Source organism: Furipterus horrens, unplaced genomic scaffold (assembly GCF_987537825.1).
Source record: "Furipterus horrens unplaced genomic scaffold, mFurHor1.1.pri manual_scaffold_7, whole genome shotgun sequence".
Classification (NCBI taxonomy): Eukaryota; Metazoa; Chordata; class Mammalia; order Chiroptera; family Furipteridae; genus Furipterus; species Furipterus horrens.
In genome coordinates, this window is record NW_028327177.1 from 111832668 (window position 1) to 111854904 (window position 22237).

The 22237-nt window shown below is 33.9% G+C and overlaps 1 protein-coding gene across 3 annotated transcripts in view; it reads left to right on the forward strand.

The window, feature by feature from the left end:
- STAG1 (STAG1 cohesin complex component) overlaps positions 1-22237 on the forward strand; it is a 382246-nt gene that overhangs the window by 176751 nt on the left and 183258 nt on the right. For all 3 annotated transcript variants that reach the window (XM_090284291.1, XM_090284293.1, XM_090284292.1), the window contains exons 5-6: positions 1670-1766; positions 21355-21431. In XM_090284291.1, the coding sequence (XP_090140417.1) occupies positions 1670-1766; positions 21355-21431 (174 nt within the window). The remainder of the gene's footprint in view (positions 1-1669; positions 1767-21354; positions 21432-22237) is intronic.

The following is a 22237-nucleotide window of genomic DNA, read 5'->3' on the forward strand; positions in this document are numbered from 1 at the left end:
ATGTTTTTGATTGAGCATTTCAGGTGACTTATTTGCTTCGTGGTGTTGAATATCTAAATCTTTACCCAGGTTTGGGAAGTTCTTTGTCATTGTTTCTTTAAATAAGCTCTCTACCCCCTTTTCTCTTTCTTCTCCTGGGACTCCAATGGTGTGTATGTTGTTATTTTTATTATACCTGTTTTGGGAAATTGGCATTGTCTTATAACCCTCAGTATACATGTGTTCTCTGTGTTAATAAGTCTGCTATTGGGTATATATATATATACAGCAGAAAAAAATGTATATGGTTACATGCATAACAATTTTGTGATGACCCTAAAATGGAAACACTTATATGCTTCAGTAGTAAAACTGTCATAATTTCTGGTATATTAATAATGAAATATTACCCAGCAATGCAAAAAAAAGGAATTGCTGATAAATTTAATGATATGGCTGAAATTCTCTTTGAAAGAAATCAAACAAAATACGATGGTTTATATGAATTTCAAAAACATGTTAAATGTTAAGGAAAAATAATTAAACTGTATAAGCTGGGGATAGTTATTGACTGGAAGGGAACATGAGATAATAGGTTTAGTTGTGTAAATGTCTTCTGTTTTCATCTTGGTTATGGTTACATGGCTGTAGTATTTATACAGTTTCATCAAGGTGTAACTTAAGATTTTGCATCTTACTATATATAATTATACCTCAATACAAAAACAGAATTTTATTTAAAAAATTATTTTTGTACATTTCCTCTGATCATCTAACTTCATCCTAGAAAACCTTCAACCAGTTTTACCCACCAGTAGGCTAAGTAGAATCACATTAAAATCCTATATTACTCTCAGTTTTAAAAATTATATAAGCTAATGCAAGCACAAACACGAGTTAACTCATTATTGGCCAGCAACGTTTGGGCTTGAAAACACGAGTCTTTTTCATGACTGGTGAATGATGTGTTAATAAAAGTATGTAGGTTTCAGGTGTACAATTCTATAATATGTCATCTGTAAATTTTATTTTGTATTCTCCAACTCAAGTGCAAGTATCCTCCCATCACCATTTATTTCTGCTATACCCTCTTCTCTCTTCCCCTGCATTCCCTTTTCCTTCTGGTATTCACCATACTGTGTCTGAGGGGTTTTTTTTCTTTCTTTTTTTTTCTTAAGCCCTTCACCTTTTTCACCCAGCCTTGCAACGCCCCTTCCTTCCAGAAATATTTTATTAAGCTTGGCTGCAGAAATTTATCAGATTTTTTTTTTTCAGATTTAGCAGTATAATCTTAATTTTCTCCCTTACTTTGTTGATAAATTGAATTATTTGATTTTCTAATATTGAGCCATACTTGTATTCCTGAAAAAAATCTATTTTGTTATATATGACCTATACTCTTTTAGTGGATTAGGTTTTCTGGTACTTACGAGGTTTATATCTATATGTAAGTGGAATTAGTTTCTGTGTTCTTTTTTCAATGTGTTTTGAATATTAGTATCTATAGTTGCTTACTAACTTGAATTTTTTAAAACTAGTAGCTTACCTTTAATTGGTTACAGAGAAATAATTTTAGGTATTTTGTTGTTGTTTAAATAAATACACAGAACTACAAACTTTTTAAAAAGTTTATTTGCTCTAATATTAAATTTTTTCTGAAGTTTTCATTTTTATGTTTTCTTTTCTACAGTCCGTGGTGGATGACTGGATTGAATCATATAAACAAGACAGGGACATCGCACTTCTGGATTTAATCAACTTTTTTATCCAGTGTTCAGGATGTCGAGGTACAGAATGTGGAAATAAATGATGAACATTGAGCCTGTCAGTCCAGGAGTGTCAATTTATTTCATCTTCCATTAGTAATACATAATTTATCCTAGGATTATGTGCTATTTTTTTTCTGATAAAGAAAATTATTAAGTTATTTAAGGACATTTCATTTTCTTCTGGTTCAGCTTTGTGCCTGTAAAATACCAGATTTCTAAATATTTTGAAATTTTGAAGGAAATTTGAAATTCATTTACTGGTAATATGTGACTTGAGCTTTTATAATTAATATTTGCTGATATTATTTGTACCTGTGTTCCATGTTAGTGACTACTATTTGCTAACATTGATTATTTTATAGCCTTGCCAGTATTTGAGTCTTCATTTTATAGATGAGGTACTTGAAGCTCAACTAATTAGCTTAAGGCTATGTAAGTAGTAGAATCTGGTTTCTTAAGTTTGTAGTCAGTTGGAAATTCATAGACAAGTGCAGTATTATTTTTATCATATTAATAGATAACTCATAGATATTTTTCTTCTTTAGAATAGATAAATCTTAACAGGTTAAGTTCTGTGTGGGGGAAATCAGTTGGTAAATCACCATTATTTGCTTTCCAGTGGAGAAAGAACAGTGAGTGTTTATTGAGATCACTAATCAAATGAATTTCTTAAAGGCTTTTTTATTTCTGTTCAAGTTATAACTCACCATATTGACATAAGTAGTTTACTACTTACAGAGCACCTACCTTGTACAAAGCATTGTTCCTGAGTACACAAATGTTACTAAGAGTCTCTGCCCCCTCCACCCCCAAGTCAGTGTTAGGGAATGTGTAATTTTTAATGGAGTCTTTATCACAAGGAACAAAGAGGGAAATACACCAACTGTTCAGTGACACCATAAGAGTAATAAAACTGGTTATTATTTTCTTTTTTTAAAATCCTCATCCAAGGGCATTTTTTCATTGCTTTTTAGAGAGAGGAAGAGGGGGCGAGGGGATTGGAGAGAGACAGACTGACAGACATCAATGTAAGACAGAAACATTGATTGGTTGCCTTCTCGTATGCACCCTGACAGGGAAGTGAACCAGCAACCTGGCTATCTGCTCTGACCTTGAATTGAACCAATGACCTTTTGGTCTAAGGGACAACGCTCCAATCAACTGAGCCACTCTTAGCGTAAAAGTGTTACTGTTTAATGACTATTTCATATGTGCTTTATGTACATAAGCTCATTTTATATTAGTTAACAGTTTTATAAGATAGATGTGATCTTTATTTTGTAGATCAGGAAACTAAGAATAAAGGGCTTAGGTAAGTGTTTGGACATCATGCAGTTTGTAAGTTCCAAACTTATGATTCAAAATAAGGTTTTTTTCAGTGTGAGGTCTATATGTATTTGTTTCTAGAATATTTGGTAGAATTCCATACTGAAACTCTACGGGCCTGACTTTTTCTTGTTGGAAGATTTTTAACTACTGCTTCAGTTCTTTTACCTTATTTAGCACTATTTGGTATTTTATTATTTTACAAGCTATCTTTTTTTTAGGAAATTTTCCATTTCATCTAAATATTCAGGTTTACCTAATAAAGTTATTCTATTTTTAATGTAAATAATTTTTTGTGATTTTCCCTTTCATTTGTTTAATTCCAAATGTTTTAATTGTTTTTTTTTTTTTTTGTGGTGGAAAATATAACTTTTTATTTACCAATATATTCAAAGAACTGAATCAGCTAAGATATTGATATATGAAAGTTATGAACAGAAATACAAGGTAAGGTGGTTGTTATGAATTTCAAAATAGGAAGCATATGGACACATTGGTGCAAAATAGTGACCTGGAATTGGCAATAGGAGACAAGTGAATAGATACATGACATCTGGGTCATAAGGTAAATGGAGGATGGAGTTTTTTTTATTTTTTGATTCATGGATTTCTTAAAAGCATAGTTCTTAATTTCCAAACATGAAATTTTTAAATTGACTTTTGTTATTGATTTCTTCTTAGCTTAATTGAGTTTAAGTCCAGAGAAAATCATCTGTATGGTTTTACTTTTTTAAGGTGTATGGTCAGTTTTTGTAAATGTTTCATGTCTTCTTTTTATATATTTCTTTTTATTTTTATTTTTTATTGTATTTTTTTATTACAATTTATCCTTCTCTCCGTCATGTGTTCTTGAAATTTATGTATGTTATGTATTTTCTAGATGCAGTTGTGTCCATTAGATTATGGTTGTTCAAAAATTGTGTTGAAATATATATATTTTTAATATTTTATTTATTTGTTTACTTATTTTATTTTTAGAGAGAGGGGAAAGGAGAAAGAAAGGGAGAGAAACATCTTTGTGTGGTTGCCTCTCACTCGCGCCCCCAACTGGGGACCTGATGTGCAACCTAGTAATGTGCCCTAGCTGGGAATCGAACCAGCAACACTTGGCTCGCAGGCCAACACTCAGTCCACTGAGCCACAACAGCCAGGGCTTGAAATATTTTATATTCTTCTCATTATTTGCTTTTCTAAAAATTACTTGGAGAGTTATATTAAAATCTCACATCATGGTTATATATTTATTTATATATTTCTTGTTTTCTCCTTGAAGGCCTTCTGCTCCCTTACCATCCCGTTCACGTCCTCCTCCAGCCCCTTCCCCCTGCTATGTATTAGGTGTGTGCAAATATTTGAGTATTTCTTATAACTTAGATATTTTATGTTTTTTAAATGTTTCTCTTTATCTCTAGCTGTGCTTTTTTCTAAAAGTCTCATTATTTGAATATCAATGTCATACCACCTTTCATGGTTCTCTAGTTTTACCTTTTCTTTTTTTTTCTTTCTTTCATTGTTTCTGTAAACTTACCTCTTAGATGCCTTTTGTAAACAACATATATATAGGTGGGTTGCATATTTTTTATTCAATCTGGAAACATTTCAAAAAGAATTTCTTCGTCTCCGTTTCTTTGGATTTTTATACTCTTTACATTCATTTAATGGTGACCCTAGACATTATAGAAATCATTCTTAGCATATCAAAATCTAAAGGTACTGTATTTATCACCTTTGCCTTTCTCCCAAATAGGACCTAAAACATTATAATTTCACTCCTTCTTTCCTTGTGTTGTAACTTAAATCTATTTGGTTTTACTGTAGTCATTATTATTATTTTTTAAATGCAATTATTTTTTTTACTTAGCTTTACATATAAGAATGCCACTTAGATTTTTTCTTTTTTCTTTATGTCATGTATATCTGAGATCACTTCTGCCTAAGATACAGCATTATGAAATTTCTTTGTGGTTCTATTGGAAATTCTACACATAGTGTTCGACTTTGTCTGAATATCTGTTTAACTTGATCTTCTTAAAATATATTTGATGGGTATATGATTTAATATTGGCAGTTTTGTTTTTCAGCACATTAAAGACATTTCACTGTATTCTTGCTTGTGTTTTGTTGAAAACTTGGGATAATCATTTTCCTTTACTTTAATACTTACTTTTCCTAAAGTTTAAGGATTTCTCTTTGTTTCTTACGTTCTGCAGTTTGACTATATTATATTGTAGGAATAAAACATTTATTTGCCTTGGTGCCTTTCATCACTTATATTTTTAAATATTCTTTTATTTTTCTTCTCCCTTAGTAACTTAGTTTTGCATACTGTCTTTTATGTACCTTGCTGTATTTTTGCATTTCTGTGCTGCTTTATAATATTTCCCTGTTTTCTACATAATTGACTCTTTTTTCATTTGTGCTATTCTGTTGCATTAGCATTGTTCATTTCTAGAAATTACAGCTACTTGGTTTTGATTGTTCCCTGTGAATACTCAGTTTTGTGTTCTTCTTTTTAACATGGTAGGTTTATTTTTGTTACAATCTTTCTCTGATGTCTAAATCTTTGTGAGTATTTTTGTTGTCTTTTTTTGCTCGTTCTCTTGTATATTGCCTTCTAAGTGTGTTTAGTTACTTTTTATTCCAAGTTTCATATTTTCTCTCAAATTTAATTGAAGCCTAGAATAAAGCTACATTTCTCTAAAGAGGACTTAGCATTTGCTTGACAAGTGCCCAGTGACACTACCAATTTGGACCATTTGCAACTAAATACAGTTTGAAGTTTTCTCTATCAGATTATGCAAATTTAAGATATTTGTGGGAGCACCATTTTTAATTACTGCCTCTCAGGTACATTTATCTCCTACACAGAACCAAGAAAACCCCCTTTATTTGCAGTCTTCAGATTAGGAGGTATTAGATGTACTGCTGGTTTAACCTTCCCCTAGAGATGAAATCCTGAGCTCCCACTTAATGAAAGTTATTTCTCTTAGATCCTGTACCTCAGAACTCTCAATTCAAGTATTGTAGTCTCATCAGGTGTTATAAGAGAAAAAATTATTTCAGTGTTACCCTGGCCAGTGGGGTTTGGTTGGTTGGAGTGTCATCCCATAACCAAAGGGTTGCAGGTTCAATCCCTGGTCCAGGTGCCTACAATTCTGGATCCAGATGTGAATGATCTCCTGTCTAGGCGCTTTTGGGAGGCAATCAATCAACGTTTTTCTCTTGCATCTTGCATCGATATTTCTCTCTCCCCTTCCCCACCTCTCTTTAAAAAAAAGGACAATAAAAAGTGTCTTTGGGTGAGGATAAAAAAATATGTTTTAGTGCCAAAGGGTCGCAGGTTACAATTTCTGGTCAGGGAACATGCCTGGGTTGTGGGTTCTGTCCTGGTCGAGGCACGTACAAGAAGCAACTGATCAGTGTTTCTTTCCACCCCACCCCCAAGCCCTCCCAAATCAGTAAGCGTGTCCTCGGGTGAGGATAAAATAATGATAATAATTAAAAAAATGGTTCAAATTGTATTAAAATTTCAGGAAGAATATTTATGTAAATAATAGTTTACCATATTAACATAATCAGAACTTGTATATATCAATTTCAAGTAATTTCTTCCCTTGGATTGTGTGTGTGTGTGAATCTAACACAATTTTGAAACTTCCAGATACTTTGTGCACATATTATATTATTGTAAGGCAATAGCTACTTAAATGGACTATGACTTTATTGGGACTAACTAAAAATCTTAATCATATATATTTTTAATTATTTATTTGTTTATTTTTATAGAGGGGGAAAGGAGAAAGAGAGGGAGGGAAACATCACTGTGTGGTTGCCTCTCACTCGCGCCCACAATTGGGGACCTGACAGGTAACCTAGTCATGTGCCCTGACTGGGAATCGAATCAGTGACACTTAGCTCATAGGCCGAAGCTCTATCCACTGAGCCACAACAGCCAGGATTAATCATATTTTTAACAAATCATGCTGGAGTAGTTGGACATCCATATAGGAAAAGGGAAAGTAGATACAGATCTTACCCCTTCACAGAAAAATTAACTTAAAATAGATCATGTAAAATGCAAAACTATAAACTTCTTTTTTATTTTTTTGATCCATGGATGAAAACTATAAACTTCTAAGAGAAAATGTAGGAGAAAGTCCAAATGACCTTGTGCTTAGTGAGATTTTTAGATACAACCAGTAGAGCACAATCCATGAAAGAAATAATTGGCAAATTGGACTTATTAAAATTAAGTTTTCAGCTCTGTAAAAAACAATTAAGAAAATGAAAAGACAAATCACATTCTGGAGAAGATACTTGCAAAACAGATATGGACTTGAATTCAAAATATACTAAGAAATCTGAAAAACTCAAAAAAATGAGTCCAATAAAAAGCTGGGCAAAGAATCTGAACAGACACCTACCAAAGAAGCTATAGAGGTAGCAAATAAGCCTATGAAAAGATACCCAACATTATTTGTCATTAGGTCATTGCAAATTAAAACAATAAGATTTCATTACATGGCTATTAGAATGGCTAAGATCGGAAATAGTGGCAATACCAGTTGCTACCAAGGATGTGAAGCCACAGGAATTTCATTGTTGGTGGGAATGCAAAATAGAATAGCCACTTTGCAAGACAGTCCGACAGTTTCTTACAGAGCTAAATATAGCCTTACTGTAAAATCCACTGATCACATGTTTACCCAACTGATTTGAAACTTGATTTCCACACAAAAATGTATACGTGAATGTTTATAATTGCCCCAAACTGGTAGCAACAGAGATGTTCTAAAGTAGATGAAATGGATAAACAGTGGTATATAGATACAATGTAATACTATTTGGTGATAAGAAAGAATGGGCTCTCAAGCCACATGAACGTATAGATAAATCTTAAATGGTATTGCTCAATGAAAGGAAAGAAGCCATTCTGAAAAGTCTATATACTATACGATTTCAGTTTATAGACATTATGGAAAAGACAAACTGTAGCGATAGCAAATATATCTGTTCACCAGGTTTGGGGGAGGAGGAAAGGGTTGAGTAGGTGAATCGTGGGTTATAAGGCTGATGAGACTATTCTGTATGGCACTATAATGTTGGATATGTGATCCTATGCATTTTTCAAAACCCATAGAACTTTAGTCGGCAGCCGTCCGTCTCGAGAGACGATGGTGTAGCTTCTTAAGAGTCTATCTGCACCGCCGAGAATGGCTGTGCAGTCCGACTCGGGAGTGACACGGTATCTGTCTCCTCCCGTGTTGAATCGACATCTTGCGATGACGCTGAAGCTACAGAGCCTGGGCAGGGTGATATGGAGGGTCTGCTGTTGCCCATGCAGCAGACCCCCCCTCTCTTCGCAGCTGAAGGGTCCAAGGGAAAGACGGAGTCAATACAGCTTGGCTTCAGGTGCGCCGCAGGAGTTGCCGGTGTTGACTACAACGTCAAACCGCCTTAGGGACTCCGGCTTCGGATTTTCTGTCGGGGTTTACTCCCTTAGCCTTTCGCCTGAAGAGGTATGCCGCAAGGCAGCGGAGGTTTTTTGGAGTCAGAGTTTTCCTTCTCTGATGTGCCCTGACTGGAAGATCGAACCAGCGACACTTAGCTCGCAGGCCGACGCTCAATCCACTGAGCCAAACCAGCCAGGGCATCCATAGAACTTTACAGCACAAATAACACACATTTATACATGCAAACTTTTATTTTAAAAATTACTTATGAGATCATCCCAGGATGAAAGCACACTATTAGAAAAGAATCTGACTATACTAAAAGTAATGAAATAACCTCATACTGAGGGGTTTAGGGAATCGATGCTTTTCTAAGTAACTGAAGAAATGAGTGGAGAATGTGAAGAGTAAAGGCAAATACACACACACACACACACACACACACACACACACACTGTATTTGTAGTTGGCAAAGTTGTTTCCCATGGGAGTATGGGTTACCAATTATGAAATCACTATACATGTATACTGAAGTTGAAAAATTAAGTAGTTGGTTGAATTTTCATTCTTGTACAAGTAGGAGATTATAGATAAACAAGGGAAGATGCTAGAATAATTCATATGTTAATGGAGTAGTTGGAGATTTTGTGAAACTTACAGCTCAGTATAGACACATATGGCTACATATAGAAATATTTATAAATATGTTTGTATACATACTAGTACACATATTTTTCCTTGTTCTTTTAGCTGAGGGGGGTGAAAAGAAATGACATTTCCCTAACAATGAGCCAGTAGCAAGATGGACACCTAACACCTAGATCTTGGTTTCCAGTTCTATTCTCTCATAAAAGAAACCAGTGCTCCATGAATAAATAAATGTTAAAATCTAGTCCTGGGATAGAGAATTTACGTGGTAAGCCTGGAGCATTTCATAGTGTGAGAAAGTTAACAGGTACTTATGGAAAACAAAACAACCTGAAGATATGTCAAAAGGATACAGAAGCCAACTGAAAGAGCCCCCAGTGGCCAAAGTTAGAAATATTTGAGCAACAAATAAATATCAAAGAATTGGATTATGAGCAGAATATAAAATATTCATGAGTTCATACTGATATAAATAAATGATTGAATAATGTTACAAATGGGTAAGAATAGACAAATGTTTTAATGTAGAATTCAAAATAATTTATGTAAATACCTACATAAACCTTAAGGAAATGGAGCATAACCCCCTAGCCCTTAAGTGTGGGCTGTACATAGTGACTTCCTTCCAAAGAATACAGTATTGTAAAAAAGAAAAAGTATGATTGTAACAGTGGAGAAACCTGAAAAATACTACCTCAACTAGATGATCATGATTAACAGTCAGTAGTGTTTAGTCATATTGTTAGCATGTGATGAGAAGAGCACTTTCTTTCTTTAATCTTCCTCTCAAAAACCAATAAACCAGATCTAACCATACGAAAACATCAGACAAACCCACATTGAAAGGCATTCTAAAAAATACCTGTCCACTGCTCAATAAAAAGCATCATGGTCATTAAAAAACATGAAGTCTGAAAAAGTGTCACAGTGTAGAAGAGCCTAAAGAGACATGAGAACTTAACCACCTTTTGTGGTATTCTGAATGAAATCCTGGAACACAAAAGGACATTAGTTAAAAAATGAGAGAATCTGAATAAAATATGACTTTTACAATACTTAATAATAATGTTATCAGGGTGGAATGAAGCTGAACTGGAGGAAAGTGGTCTAAAGGTATAAACCTCTAGTTCTAAGTACTAGCGATGTAATGTAAAACATAGTTAAGACTGCTGTATGATAGATAGCAGCATTTTCACTTGGTGTGCTGCAAGAATTTTTTAAATGTGAAATACCTGAGTAGTCAGGGGCACTGACTTCTTTTACCTTAGATTGTGAAACTAAATAAAAGGCAAGCCAACACAACAATAGCCATTTGATGTGAATGAATCAAAATTATACCTATTTGGAGGGGGTGTTGTCAGATTGGCACAAAATATATTTTTGGATGTGCTGCAGAATTTTAGTAATTTATGTGTGCCGTGAGATGAAAAAGGTTGAAATTACTGGTATATATAGGAAAGTTATTAAGATAGATTCTAAGATTTCTCATCACAAGAGGAACTTTGTTTCTTTTTATGGATGTTAACTAAACCTATTGTGGTAATCATTTCACAATATATGTAAAAATAGAACCATTATCTGTACACCCTACTTACACAGTGATATATGTCAGTTATTTCTCAACAACATTTGGGGCAAATAATAACATCAATATTGCCTTATTGTGAAAATTGTATCATACTAATGTGAGATATTAACGATTAGAGGAACTAATTGTTTTATATATGGTAGCCTCTGTACTTTGTAACTTCCCTGTCAGTCTCAAACACATGAAACCAGTGGTGAAGGGAAGTAAACCAGGGTTCAAATAAACAATTTGGAACATGCGTAAGAATTAAACAGTCAACCAGTACAGAATGAGGAAACAAGAATTGAAAAAAAACAAGGAGAGGCTTAGGAACCTCTGGGACAACTTTAAATGAACCAACATGCGAATCATAGGGGTGTCAGAAGAAGAAGAGGAAGAGCAAGAAATTGAAAATTTATTTGAAAAGACAATGAAGGAATACTCCCCTAATTTGGTGAAGGAAATAGACATACAAGTCCAGGAAGCACAGAGAGTCCCAAATAAGCTACACCCAAAGAGGACCACACCAAGACACATCATCATTAAAATGTCAAAGTTTCAAGAGAAAGAGAGAATCTTAAAAGCAGCAAGAGAAGAGAGTCACCTACAAAGGGGTTCCCATAAGATTTTTCAGCTGATTTCTCAAAAGAAACTTTGCAGGCAAGAAGAGACTGGCAAGAAGTATTCAAACGGTTGAAAAGCAAGGACCTACAACCAAGATTACTCTGTCCATCAAACTATCATTTAGAATGGAAGGGCCGATAAAGTGCTTCCCAAATGAGGTAAAACGAAAGGAGTTCATCATCACCAAGGCATGATTATATGGAATGTTAAAGGGACTTAATTAAGAAAAAGAAGAAAGTCAAAACTATCAACATTAAAATGACAACAAACTCATAACTGTCAACAGCAGAATCTAAAAAATAATAACAAAAACAAACTAAGCAAACTAGAATAGGAACAGAATCATAGGTATGGGGATCATTTGGAGGCTTATCAGCTGGGAGGGGGAAGGGGAAGAAATGGGGAAATGATACAGGGATTAATAAGCATAATTGTTAGGTACAAAATAGACCAGGGGGATGTTAAGAATAGTATAGGAAAGGGAGATGCCAAAGAACTTACGTGCACAACCCATGGACATGAACTAAGGGGAGGTGGTAATGCTGGAGGGAAGGAGGTTATTGGGTGGAGGGGAACAAAGGGAAAAGAAATTGGGACAACTGTAACAGCATAATCAATGACATATACTTTTTTAAAAAGTATTTTTAAAAATACTGGAGAATTCAGTTTAAGGAAAATTCTTTGAGATTCTTTATTAAGCCCAAGCAGTTTGGACTTTTTTTTCCCCCCATCTTTAATTACCTACATAGGAAGTGTGGTAAAATGGGAAAATAGGTATTCTGAATAAAAGATGAGTTGAGGCAAGTCTTAGTGACACATTAAAAAATTGTAAGAAGACTTAATGAAAATATACTTGAGATTTATGGGACCTCCAAGTGACTGACATAACTTTGAAGCACTGATTAAAGAAACAGGACTTGGTCATTTGTATGCAGTTTAATAGGAAACTGTCAAATAACTTTAAATAATATTTAAGTTCTAAAATTATCTTACACACACACACACACATATCTGGAGTCAAATATGTAGTGCTGATAAGTATTTTTACTATGTAATATATTCGTCCCTGTAACATTATGAGCAAGTTTCCTTGTTTGTTTGTTCGTTTTGCCACTTAGAGATAAAACCTGGCTCTTTTTAAACTATGCCATTTCACTCATGGCTCAATTTATTAGAAAGGAAAAGAATTTAGCCTTTTCTGCTCTCCATTTCCCAATTCAGAGTCTTGGTTTTTCCATGCTATAAAGGATAAGTCTTCTCTAGAACTATTTTTTACTGTCATTGTTTTATCTCTCCTTTCAATTCCCTAAGACCAAACATCTTCAGCCAGTATTTTCCTCTAATAATAAGGTGTAACTTTTTTCAGTTCTCAACTTCATTTAATAATGTTCTGAAATATTTGGGCCATTCTCCACAAAAGTATAGAGACCTGAATTTTCATAGAGCTTCAAAAGGTTCATAGATACTTAGGAATCCATGCCCCAGTTTAAGAAGCCCAGCCTGTTTTGAATCATATTGATACCAGTAATAGAGATTAAATAGATTTATTTTCTTCACTGGTCTTTCCTCTGATTCCTGTTTCATGTGAACAGCATTAGCACTGACAAGGTTATTTGAATAGTTGTTGAAGATTTGATCAAAACAATATTAAAGGTTGTAGCTCTAGGACAATAAGTATACTGACTTTTGGGCCCGGGCTATACATGGATCAACTAACCTCAAAATTTGAAATTCTGGTATTTAGTAAATTTACCTCTTCTTGATATGGATGATGTGTATCCTTGAAAGACTAGTTAATTGGTGCTCACATTATGTGCAAATATGTGATTTCCTCTGGAGCATTTAGTTTAATGTTTCATTTCTCTTGTAGTTACAGAGGCAGACAAATACAGTAGTCTCCACTTATCCATGATTTTGCTTTCTACTGTTTCAGTTATCCATGGTCCAAAAATATTAAATGGAAAATTCCAGAAATAAACGATGAGTTTTAAATTTTGCATCATTTTGAGTAGCATGGTGAAATCTCAGTGCCATCCTGCTCCACTCGCCCAGCATGTGAATCATCCCTTTGCCCAGTGTGTTTATGCTGTATACCCTACTCACCCGTTGATCACTTAGTAGCCTTCTGGGTTAGCAGGTCTACTTTCTGTATCACGCTCTTGTTTTCAAGTAGACCTTATTTTACTTGATATTGGCCCCAAAGCACAAGAGCATTGATGCTGGCAATTTAACTACAACAAAATAAAGCCATAATTGATTCCTTTAAGTGAAAAGATGAGTTTGGTACAATAAGATATTTTGAGAGACACCATATTTGCATAACTTTGGTTATAATGTATTTTTATAATTATTCTATTTTATTATAAGTTATTCTGCTGATCTCTTATTGTGTCTATAAATTAAACTTTATCATAGATATGCATATGTAGGAGAAAGCATAGTATATCTAGGGTTCGGTACTGTCTGCAATTTCAGGCATCCATGGTGGGTCTTCGAACATATTTCACATGGATAAAGGGTTTACTGTATCAGCTTTTTACAAGGAATGTTACAAAGTGCAGGCTGCCATCTAGAGACAGACTTATCACTGGAGTTACAATCACAATAATTTCTATTTTTAAGACGTTTTAAAAGATCTACATGTTTTCAAATGTGTATCCTTTTTTACAATAACCTGTGAGGTAATTTCCTTCCATTTTTGCATGTACCACCTAGACAGACCACATATATCCCAAGATATTTTTTACTATTAAGCTTTATATTTAAACTTTTTAAAATTTTGTTGATTTGAGAGAGAGAGAGAGAGAGAGAGAGAGAGAGAGAGAGAGAGAGAGATGGGGGGAAGGGGAGATAGAGAAACATCTATTTGTTGTTCCACTCATTTATGCATTCATTGGTTGCCTTCTTGTATGTGCCTGACCGGAGATCAAACTCATAACATTGTTGTATCGGGACAATGCTCTCACCAACTGAGCTACCCTGCCAGGGCTTATTAAGCTTTAAATGTTCATCAAAAGTCAACCATAGTGTCTGTCTCTACATTTACCCCATACCCTCTCTTCTTGAGAAAGACTCTTAGTAGAGTCACTGCAATCCTAGCTAACTGTTAATTCCTACGATTCTGGTATGCTGATGTTTCTTCCATAAATTCTCAGTTTTAGTAGACTTAGCATTTTCTCTCCTTTCCTAACTCAGATTTTCTCTACTAATTTATCCATATTTATTTTCAGACCTTCTTCATTTTAGTTTGGTTTACAACCTGCTGTCTATTACATAAAGTAAAAAAGAAACAAAAATGAGACTACCTAAAACTTGTCCTGTCATATGCTTGAGTTATCTCTGATCAATCACCAGATTAGGTTTTATTAAGCCTCTAAAATCCACTCTTTAAAAGAAAAGCTGTTTCACACATGGAATAGTTATTTTGAAATTATCTACTATTTGGAAGGCTCTTAGGCAGTGTGCTTGATCCACACCCAGGTTCAGAATTTTGAGTGAGCCAGAATGTTATAATGTGTCACAAAAGCTATAAACTTAAAAGAGCCTTTTGTTGTATTTGGATAAATTGTTTTGCTGCTAAGTCAAGTTATGTCTGCCTTCAGCCTTCTCTTCTGCCTGCTTCTGTATCCAGTTGAAAAGATACAAAGAAGCTAGAGTTCCTACTCTAGCTGTGGCATAGAGTAGAGGAGGGGTAGAATTGAAAATAATGAGGAGGATGAAATGAGACAATGCTCTAAGCCATGGATGGGTTCGTACATATGGGGTAAGACATTTTTCTGGTTCTCACTTGACTTTTCTGACAAGTACTTCTTTATTCCCTTAACTCATCTTTGGTGGGAGGCAGGGATTCTAGGCATTTTGGACAAGGATGCTTAGTGCTATTTCATCTCTTCATCTCTGCTCTGGAGGTGGAGGCTGTAGGACTGGGTGATGGGAAAACTGCTAGGATGACTCTGGTTCTGGAATATTAAGATGTGACTGCTTTTATTCTCCAAACAGCATTAACTTTGTAAGTTGCACAGTTAGGAATCTGGCTCAACTAAGAACTAGAGCTTTTAGCTGGCCTGCAAAATGGATAGGATAATTATTTTTTAAAAAATAAATAAATACTCAAATTAGGAGAACCTTATACTAATGGAGCATGTCATTTGTTATTTCATTTCTCATATCATCCTTAGTCACTTTTTCAACATTTTTTGAATACCTCCTAGTTAAAGTGATATTATCCCCATTTTCAAGATTAGAAATTTGAATTTCATATTGTACCCCATAGTATAGTAGCTGGTGTAGTTGAAATTTAGACTCTTTAAGTCTGTCTGATTCCAAAGACTTTAAATCACTCTAGGATGACTTCTTTAGAGTTCTGTTGCTATATGTTGTGATTGCTGCAACTACAATTACAGTCTCTTCTTAGCGTCTGTATTGCTAATTATGCAAGTATGTATTCTGCAACCCTATTTTCAAATTGCTTTTCAGTTTCATCTTTTGTGTCCTGTAATAGCTATTAAGAAAAAAATAAAATTTCACATTTCTGGAAAACTTATGTTGAGCATTGTTACATCTGCCCCCTAATGAGTGCATATTGATAGTGACTACACAAATACTCTGTAGACAAGGTTTCAGAGCAATCCATCTTTCAGTTTGGTTTTTAACATTTTATTTTATTACTTGAAATGTACTCATGTATTATTTTGTTTGAATAATATATTCATGTAGTTCAAGTTTCAGGAAATGAAAAGGTATGCAATATAATTTCTCTATATATCCCTGAACCTAAACTGCATATTTTCTTTCCCAGAGGCAACCAATTTTGCCAGATATTTGTATGTCTTTCCAGAAATATTTTAATGGGTCCACAATCAAATACATATATCTTTTTCTTTTTTCATATATAAATATATCCTACAGATCTTTACATATCAATCATGGACAGCTGTTTATTTTGATAGCTCCATGGATTCCCCTGACTTTAAGAATCAGTAAAGAGTAGTGGTTAGTCATGGACCCTGTACCCAGACTGCCTGCGTGTAGAATATCAGTCTACTACCGGGAAACCCCTTTCTCAAGTTGATAAATCTCTAGGTGCCTCAATTTTCTCATCTGTAAAATGGGAGCAAAATGGTACATTCTTCATAGGATTAAATGTGTTAACTCCAAGGGTTTATTCAGCACAATGCCTGGCAGATTGTGAGGACCCAAATTAGCTGCCACCACCGTTGTCATTATCATTGCCATTTGTACTTATTTAATCAAATTTTTATTTAGGCATATATGGGCTTTCTTTCTTTCTTTTTTTTCTTTTTTAAAGATTTTATTTATTTCTAGAGAGAGGGGAGGGGAGGGAGAAAGAGAAAGAAACATTAGTGTGTGGTTACCTCTTGTGTGCCCCCAACTGGAGACCTGGCCCACAGCCCAGGCATGTGCCTGGACTGGGAATTGAACCGGTAACCCTTTGCTTTGCAGGCTGCACTCAATCCACTGAGTCATACCAGTCAGGACTATATGGGCTATTTTTGCTATTTTTACAAACAGTGCTTCAGGAAATAACCTTGTACATTTATTTTACACGTGTAAGTTTAGGGAATATTTGCAACATGAACAATATCAAGGCCAAAGAACATGTTGTTAATTTTTAACTTAGACATTTTTCAAATTGCATACTGCAAGGATTGTATCAAGTTACTCTCTCACCAGCTGTTTGACATAATTTTTTAAATATTTAAAATTTTTTTTTATTTTTAAAAAAAATAAAGAAGAGAGGGGAGGGAGAAAGAGAGGGAAAGAAACATCTCTGTGTGGTTGTGTCTTGTGCGCCCCTACCTGGGACCTGGCCTGCAACCCAGTCATGTGCCCTGACTGGGAATCAAACCGGCAACCCTTTGGTTTGCAGGCCAGCACTCAATTCACTGAGCCATACCAGCCAGGGCTTGACATAACTTAAATAATCAAGAACTTAATGGGAGCTTTCTGATGTTACTTATATTTCTGGAATTACTCATAGTTAAAAATGACAATTTTGAAAGTTTTTCTTTTACCTTCATTAGAAGTATAATCCTCTTAGGAGGGTCTGTTCAAACAACCTTTTATTTTTTAGTATGAAATATGTATGTTAGTAGGTTATTCTTCCAGGATTCTCACAGATAACTTGTTAGTTTAGGGAGAGGAAAATAATCTTTTTCCCCCCATTTTTTAATTTTTATATATTTATGTTTCTGTGTATGTGAATTATTTCAGATTTTTAATGTATCTATTCATAATATTAGGATAATCTTCTATTAGAAATAAGCATTTTTAAGTACCAAGAATGTGATGGTGAACTGAGATTAGCTTTTCAATTTATTTTGAGGACAGCAAGATTTTTTTTATTTGTTAAGGAAAGCTTAAGAGGAAGAGAGGTAAGCTTAAGGTGTCAAGCATTTTTGAGGAATTGGGGGGAATACAAAGATAAGTAGTGATCTCTGCCATACTTAGCTCTAGTGGGTGAACTAGATGGGAGCCATTTCTAGGTTAGAAAATGTAAAAAGGAACAAAGAAGAATGTGTTAGAACTTTAGACATTACTATAAACTACTCACATAAATGACTTTAAGTGAAAGAAATCAAAATAAGTCATCATAGAATACAGTATAAGGACATAGGGCTATAGAAACAAATATAATGAGCAAATGCTTTAACAGAATAGATATATAGGGTATTACTGAGGAAAAGTTGTCTAGTCTGATGTAGCAATTGGGAGATAATTGGTATGAGGAAGCAGTTTCAGTAGAGTTGTGGAACCCAGCAGGAGGAGAATAGCAGTTGGAAAGTAAATATATAGGCTAATCTTTAGAATAGTCATTAAGGCAAGAGAAAGATTTTCCTATTTAAAAAATCTCAGTAACAACCTTTTGTTCATTTCAAAATTAAAGTTTTAAATATCTGATTTTATTTTACTATTAATTTTTATTTGTATATAGTACTCACCTTTAAAGATGCTAAGTATGTGGTTTTCAAAAATATTTCTTTTAATTCTAGTTAATGTTTTGTTGCTTTTCACTTTGTAACATTAAATTAATGCAGCAAAATAGTTCTTTTATGAAGATAGCTAGTTCATTGAAATTATAGTTAGGACTCCGCTGTATATAAAAACTGCCATATCAATCAGAGAAACAGAGCAGCATTATTTGCACTGGAAATATTTTAATAATGATATATGTAACTTACTACTAAAGTAGTAATTAGCATTGTCCTTTTTCTTGTTATTGTACTGTATTTTATTTACAATACAATGACTTAACTCATTTAATCAGAACAGTTCTATTTAAGATTTCACCTTTGTAGATTTCTCCCCCTCAAATATACCACTTACTGAAATATGTAGAAACTGAGCTGATCCTTATTCATCATAGATACAATAAAATATAATGAAATCAATTTAAGAAAGTATATTGTATATGCAGCATTCTCTCACATCATCTGGTAATTATCCTTTGCCCACAAGTCCCTTCTGCTTCAGAAGAGACCTCATTCTTCCTTCAGAATTTGGTGTCCCAAATTTTCTCATTATTTTTTTAATTTATTGAAGGTGACATTGGTTAATAACTTTTTCTTGTTTTATTAATCAACCTTACCAAGATATAATTTCCATATATTAAAATCCACATATTCTAAGTGTTACAGATTGATGACTTTGACAAATGTATACAACCAGGCAATAACACTCCACTCAAAATACATTTCATTTCCACCCTGATCAGCATAGCTCAATTAGTTGAGCTTCATCCCAGAAAGTAAAAGGTCACTGGTTCGATTCCCTGTCAGGGCACATGCTTGATTTGCAGGCCCAGTCCCCAGTTGGGGCGTGTGCGGAGGCAACCGATTGGTGTTTCTATCTCACATTGATGTTTGTCTTCCTCTCTTTCTCCCTCCCTTTTCTCTCTCTAAAAATAAGTAAATAAAATGTTTAAAAATATATTTCAATTCCCCAAAGAACAACTACTTCTTTCCACATTTAGTAACTTAGATCTAATTGTACTTCTGCTTGTTTGGTACTCATGAATATAATTTTACTTAATCAAGAATACCTTGAAACAACCCCTGAAATCCCAATTTTTTAAATCTACAATAGTCTATTTCAGATTGACAAAAATAAATCATGACCCAGACAAGGTTAAATACAGTTGACCCTTGAATAACATAGGTTTGAAATGTGCAGGTCTATTTATATGTGGATGTTTCTCCCCAAAAAACACATAGTCAGCTCTCTCTATCCTGGCGTTTTATATCTGCAAATTCAACCAATCGAAAATTGAAAACAGTTTATTTGATCGTCTGTGGGGGAATTGAAGGATGGTCCTAGAACCAATACTGCGTGAATATCAAGGGATGCCTGTAAGTTAGGTTTTTGAAGAGTCAAACATTATATGTGGATTTTTCACAGTGTGGGGGTCTGATTCCCCAAACCCACACATTGTTCAAGGGTCAAATATACAGTTAAACAATTTTGTTCAAGTGATTTTAAGAATGTCTGACACAAAGTAATTTTTACTTGAGATAATTTATAATTAGTAATATAATATGTTTTCTGTTTAATTTTTAAGAATTGTCTGAAAATAAAGGCTGTATTACAGGGCATAAACTACCTGTCTTCAGTATTATTGAATACTGACTATACTGCTGTTGTTAGCTTAAAAATATAATCACAATATAAAAGTTTCTCATTTTGTTTAGGAAATTGCATGTTGTGGTGGAACTCTTTAAAATTTTTTTTTATTCATCCAAACCTCCCAATCTAGGCTCTCTCATCCTTTCAGCTGGATATAGGGAATACCTGTTGGTGGTAATTAATTCAGCATCCTGAAAATGAGCAAGAGAGTTATACAGGGTTCGGCAAAAGTAGGTTTACAGTTGTGAGTACTCGAAACACAGAGCTCATTTTTGTATCATTTATTATTTTTCATATGAATAACTATAAACCTACTTTTGCCCTACCCTATATATCAAGCGATTAAAACATGCTTTAAAATGTTTTAGATTAAAAGAGGGTAGATAGCATATTTCTCATTTTACAGATTAGTGAAAATTAAGTTGAATGTGCCACTATAGTTTTTGTTGTGCCTCTGAAATAAGATCGTATTTTGATAACTTTTAGTGGCTCTTTAGCTCCATGCTCTTATGGCTACATGTATATTTCATGAATTTCAGCTGGTAAACACTGACAAGGAATCTGACAGAGGTTATAAAGTAATTATTTTCTTACTGATTGAGTTTTTAACTTGAATGTTTTACATTTATAAAGTTGAAATTAAACCTCATGTAATCATAAGGCCAGGGTTCTCTGTCCTCAAGGTTGATTTAAATTATGCTAATTTTAACCTAACTTTTTGGTATATACCACTCATCATATTATAAGAGTAAAAATATTTACATAAAAATAAAGTAGTATAAAAAATGAGATGAAAATGGAGTTAACTTTTTTTATTGTTTAATATTTATGTACAAGTTACTGAGCAACTTATGTTCAGAGAAAGCAATTTAACTGAAGTGTGTTACTAGATTAAGGGACATTTCGTTTTAATTTATAGAAGAATATTCTGGTGATATAAGATATCAGAAAGAGTCATGAAGGGAAATAAAACTCTATAGTTGGATGTTTTTACAGATTAAGGCAGTCAGCTATATGTCTGGATAACACCAGTATATATCTAAGTCAACTTTTAGGGTCCATTCTGCAATATAAATATATAGTTGCCTGTCTTTATCTTTTCCTTTCCCAATACTCCTCTCAGTATTTTTCCTTATACTTATCTACTTTACAGAGTATTCTGTTTTTTAAAAATACCTGAAGAACTTGGAAGTTCTTAAACAAGAGATTTGCTTGAATAGATAGGAATTTAGTGGAAGAGAGAAGTTAAACCAAAGCATATAAAACTTTCCAAATAATGGTCAGATAAATTTAATGTTCAGCATGGAATAGAAAAAGATTAACTGTAAAATATGTTGTTCCACAGGTACTGTGAGAATAGAGATGTTTCGAAATATGCAGAATGCAGAAATCATCAGAAAAATGACTGAAGAATTTGATGAGGTATAGCATTTCAATATTTATGCAAATGGCCTACTGATATTTTTAAATGGTGATCTGTTGATTATTTTAAGTTTTGTTTTGATTTAGTATTTATTATGAGTAAAGATATACTATTTTCTGTGCTACTAATTCCAAAATTAATGATGTGAGGATTTTACTACATTTCATGGAGGTACCATTAAATGATGATTGATAAGGATAAGAAAATTAATGGTATAAAATAGAAGCTGATTCTTGACATTCATTCTTGAAGACCACCAAAAATTCCCATACAGTAGTCCCTCACTATATCGCGGTTCACTTATCACAGCCTCACTGTATCGCGGGACTTTTAAAAATATTATAATTATTTATCGTGGATTTTTTGCTATATCGCGGGATTTTGCGGTACTGTATACGTATGCTATTAAAGTTACATAGGTTTAAGAGTGGAGAATAAATGTACGGTTCCTACTTCGCAGGGGGGTCTAGAACATAATACCTGCGATAAGTGAGGGAATACTGTATTTATAAGTGCCTGTCCAACAGTTTCATATTCTGTGGAAGGCTAGTCCTATTAAATGTTTTAAAGAAAACAAGATTTTAGGTCAAAAAAGTAGGAAAAGATTTCATATTACATCTTAGACATTGTCACAGAACAAGATCTTTTTAAGGTTCTCAAAAATTCTGTGGGAGAAAAATCCTCCTTAACTTTAATCCATAATTCCCAAAATTATTTTATGTGGACTTTAACCACCACCACCCCTTGTGTGTGTATGTGTGTGCATGCACACAAAATTTAAGCATCTTTTAGGGACACTCTGAGA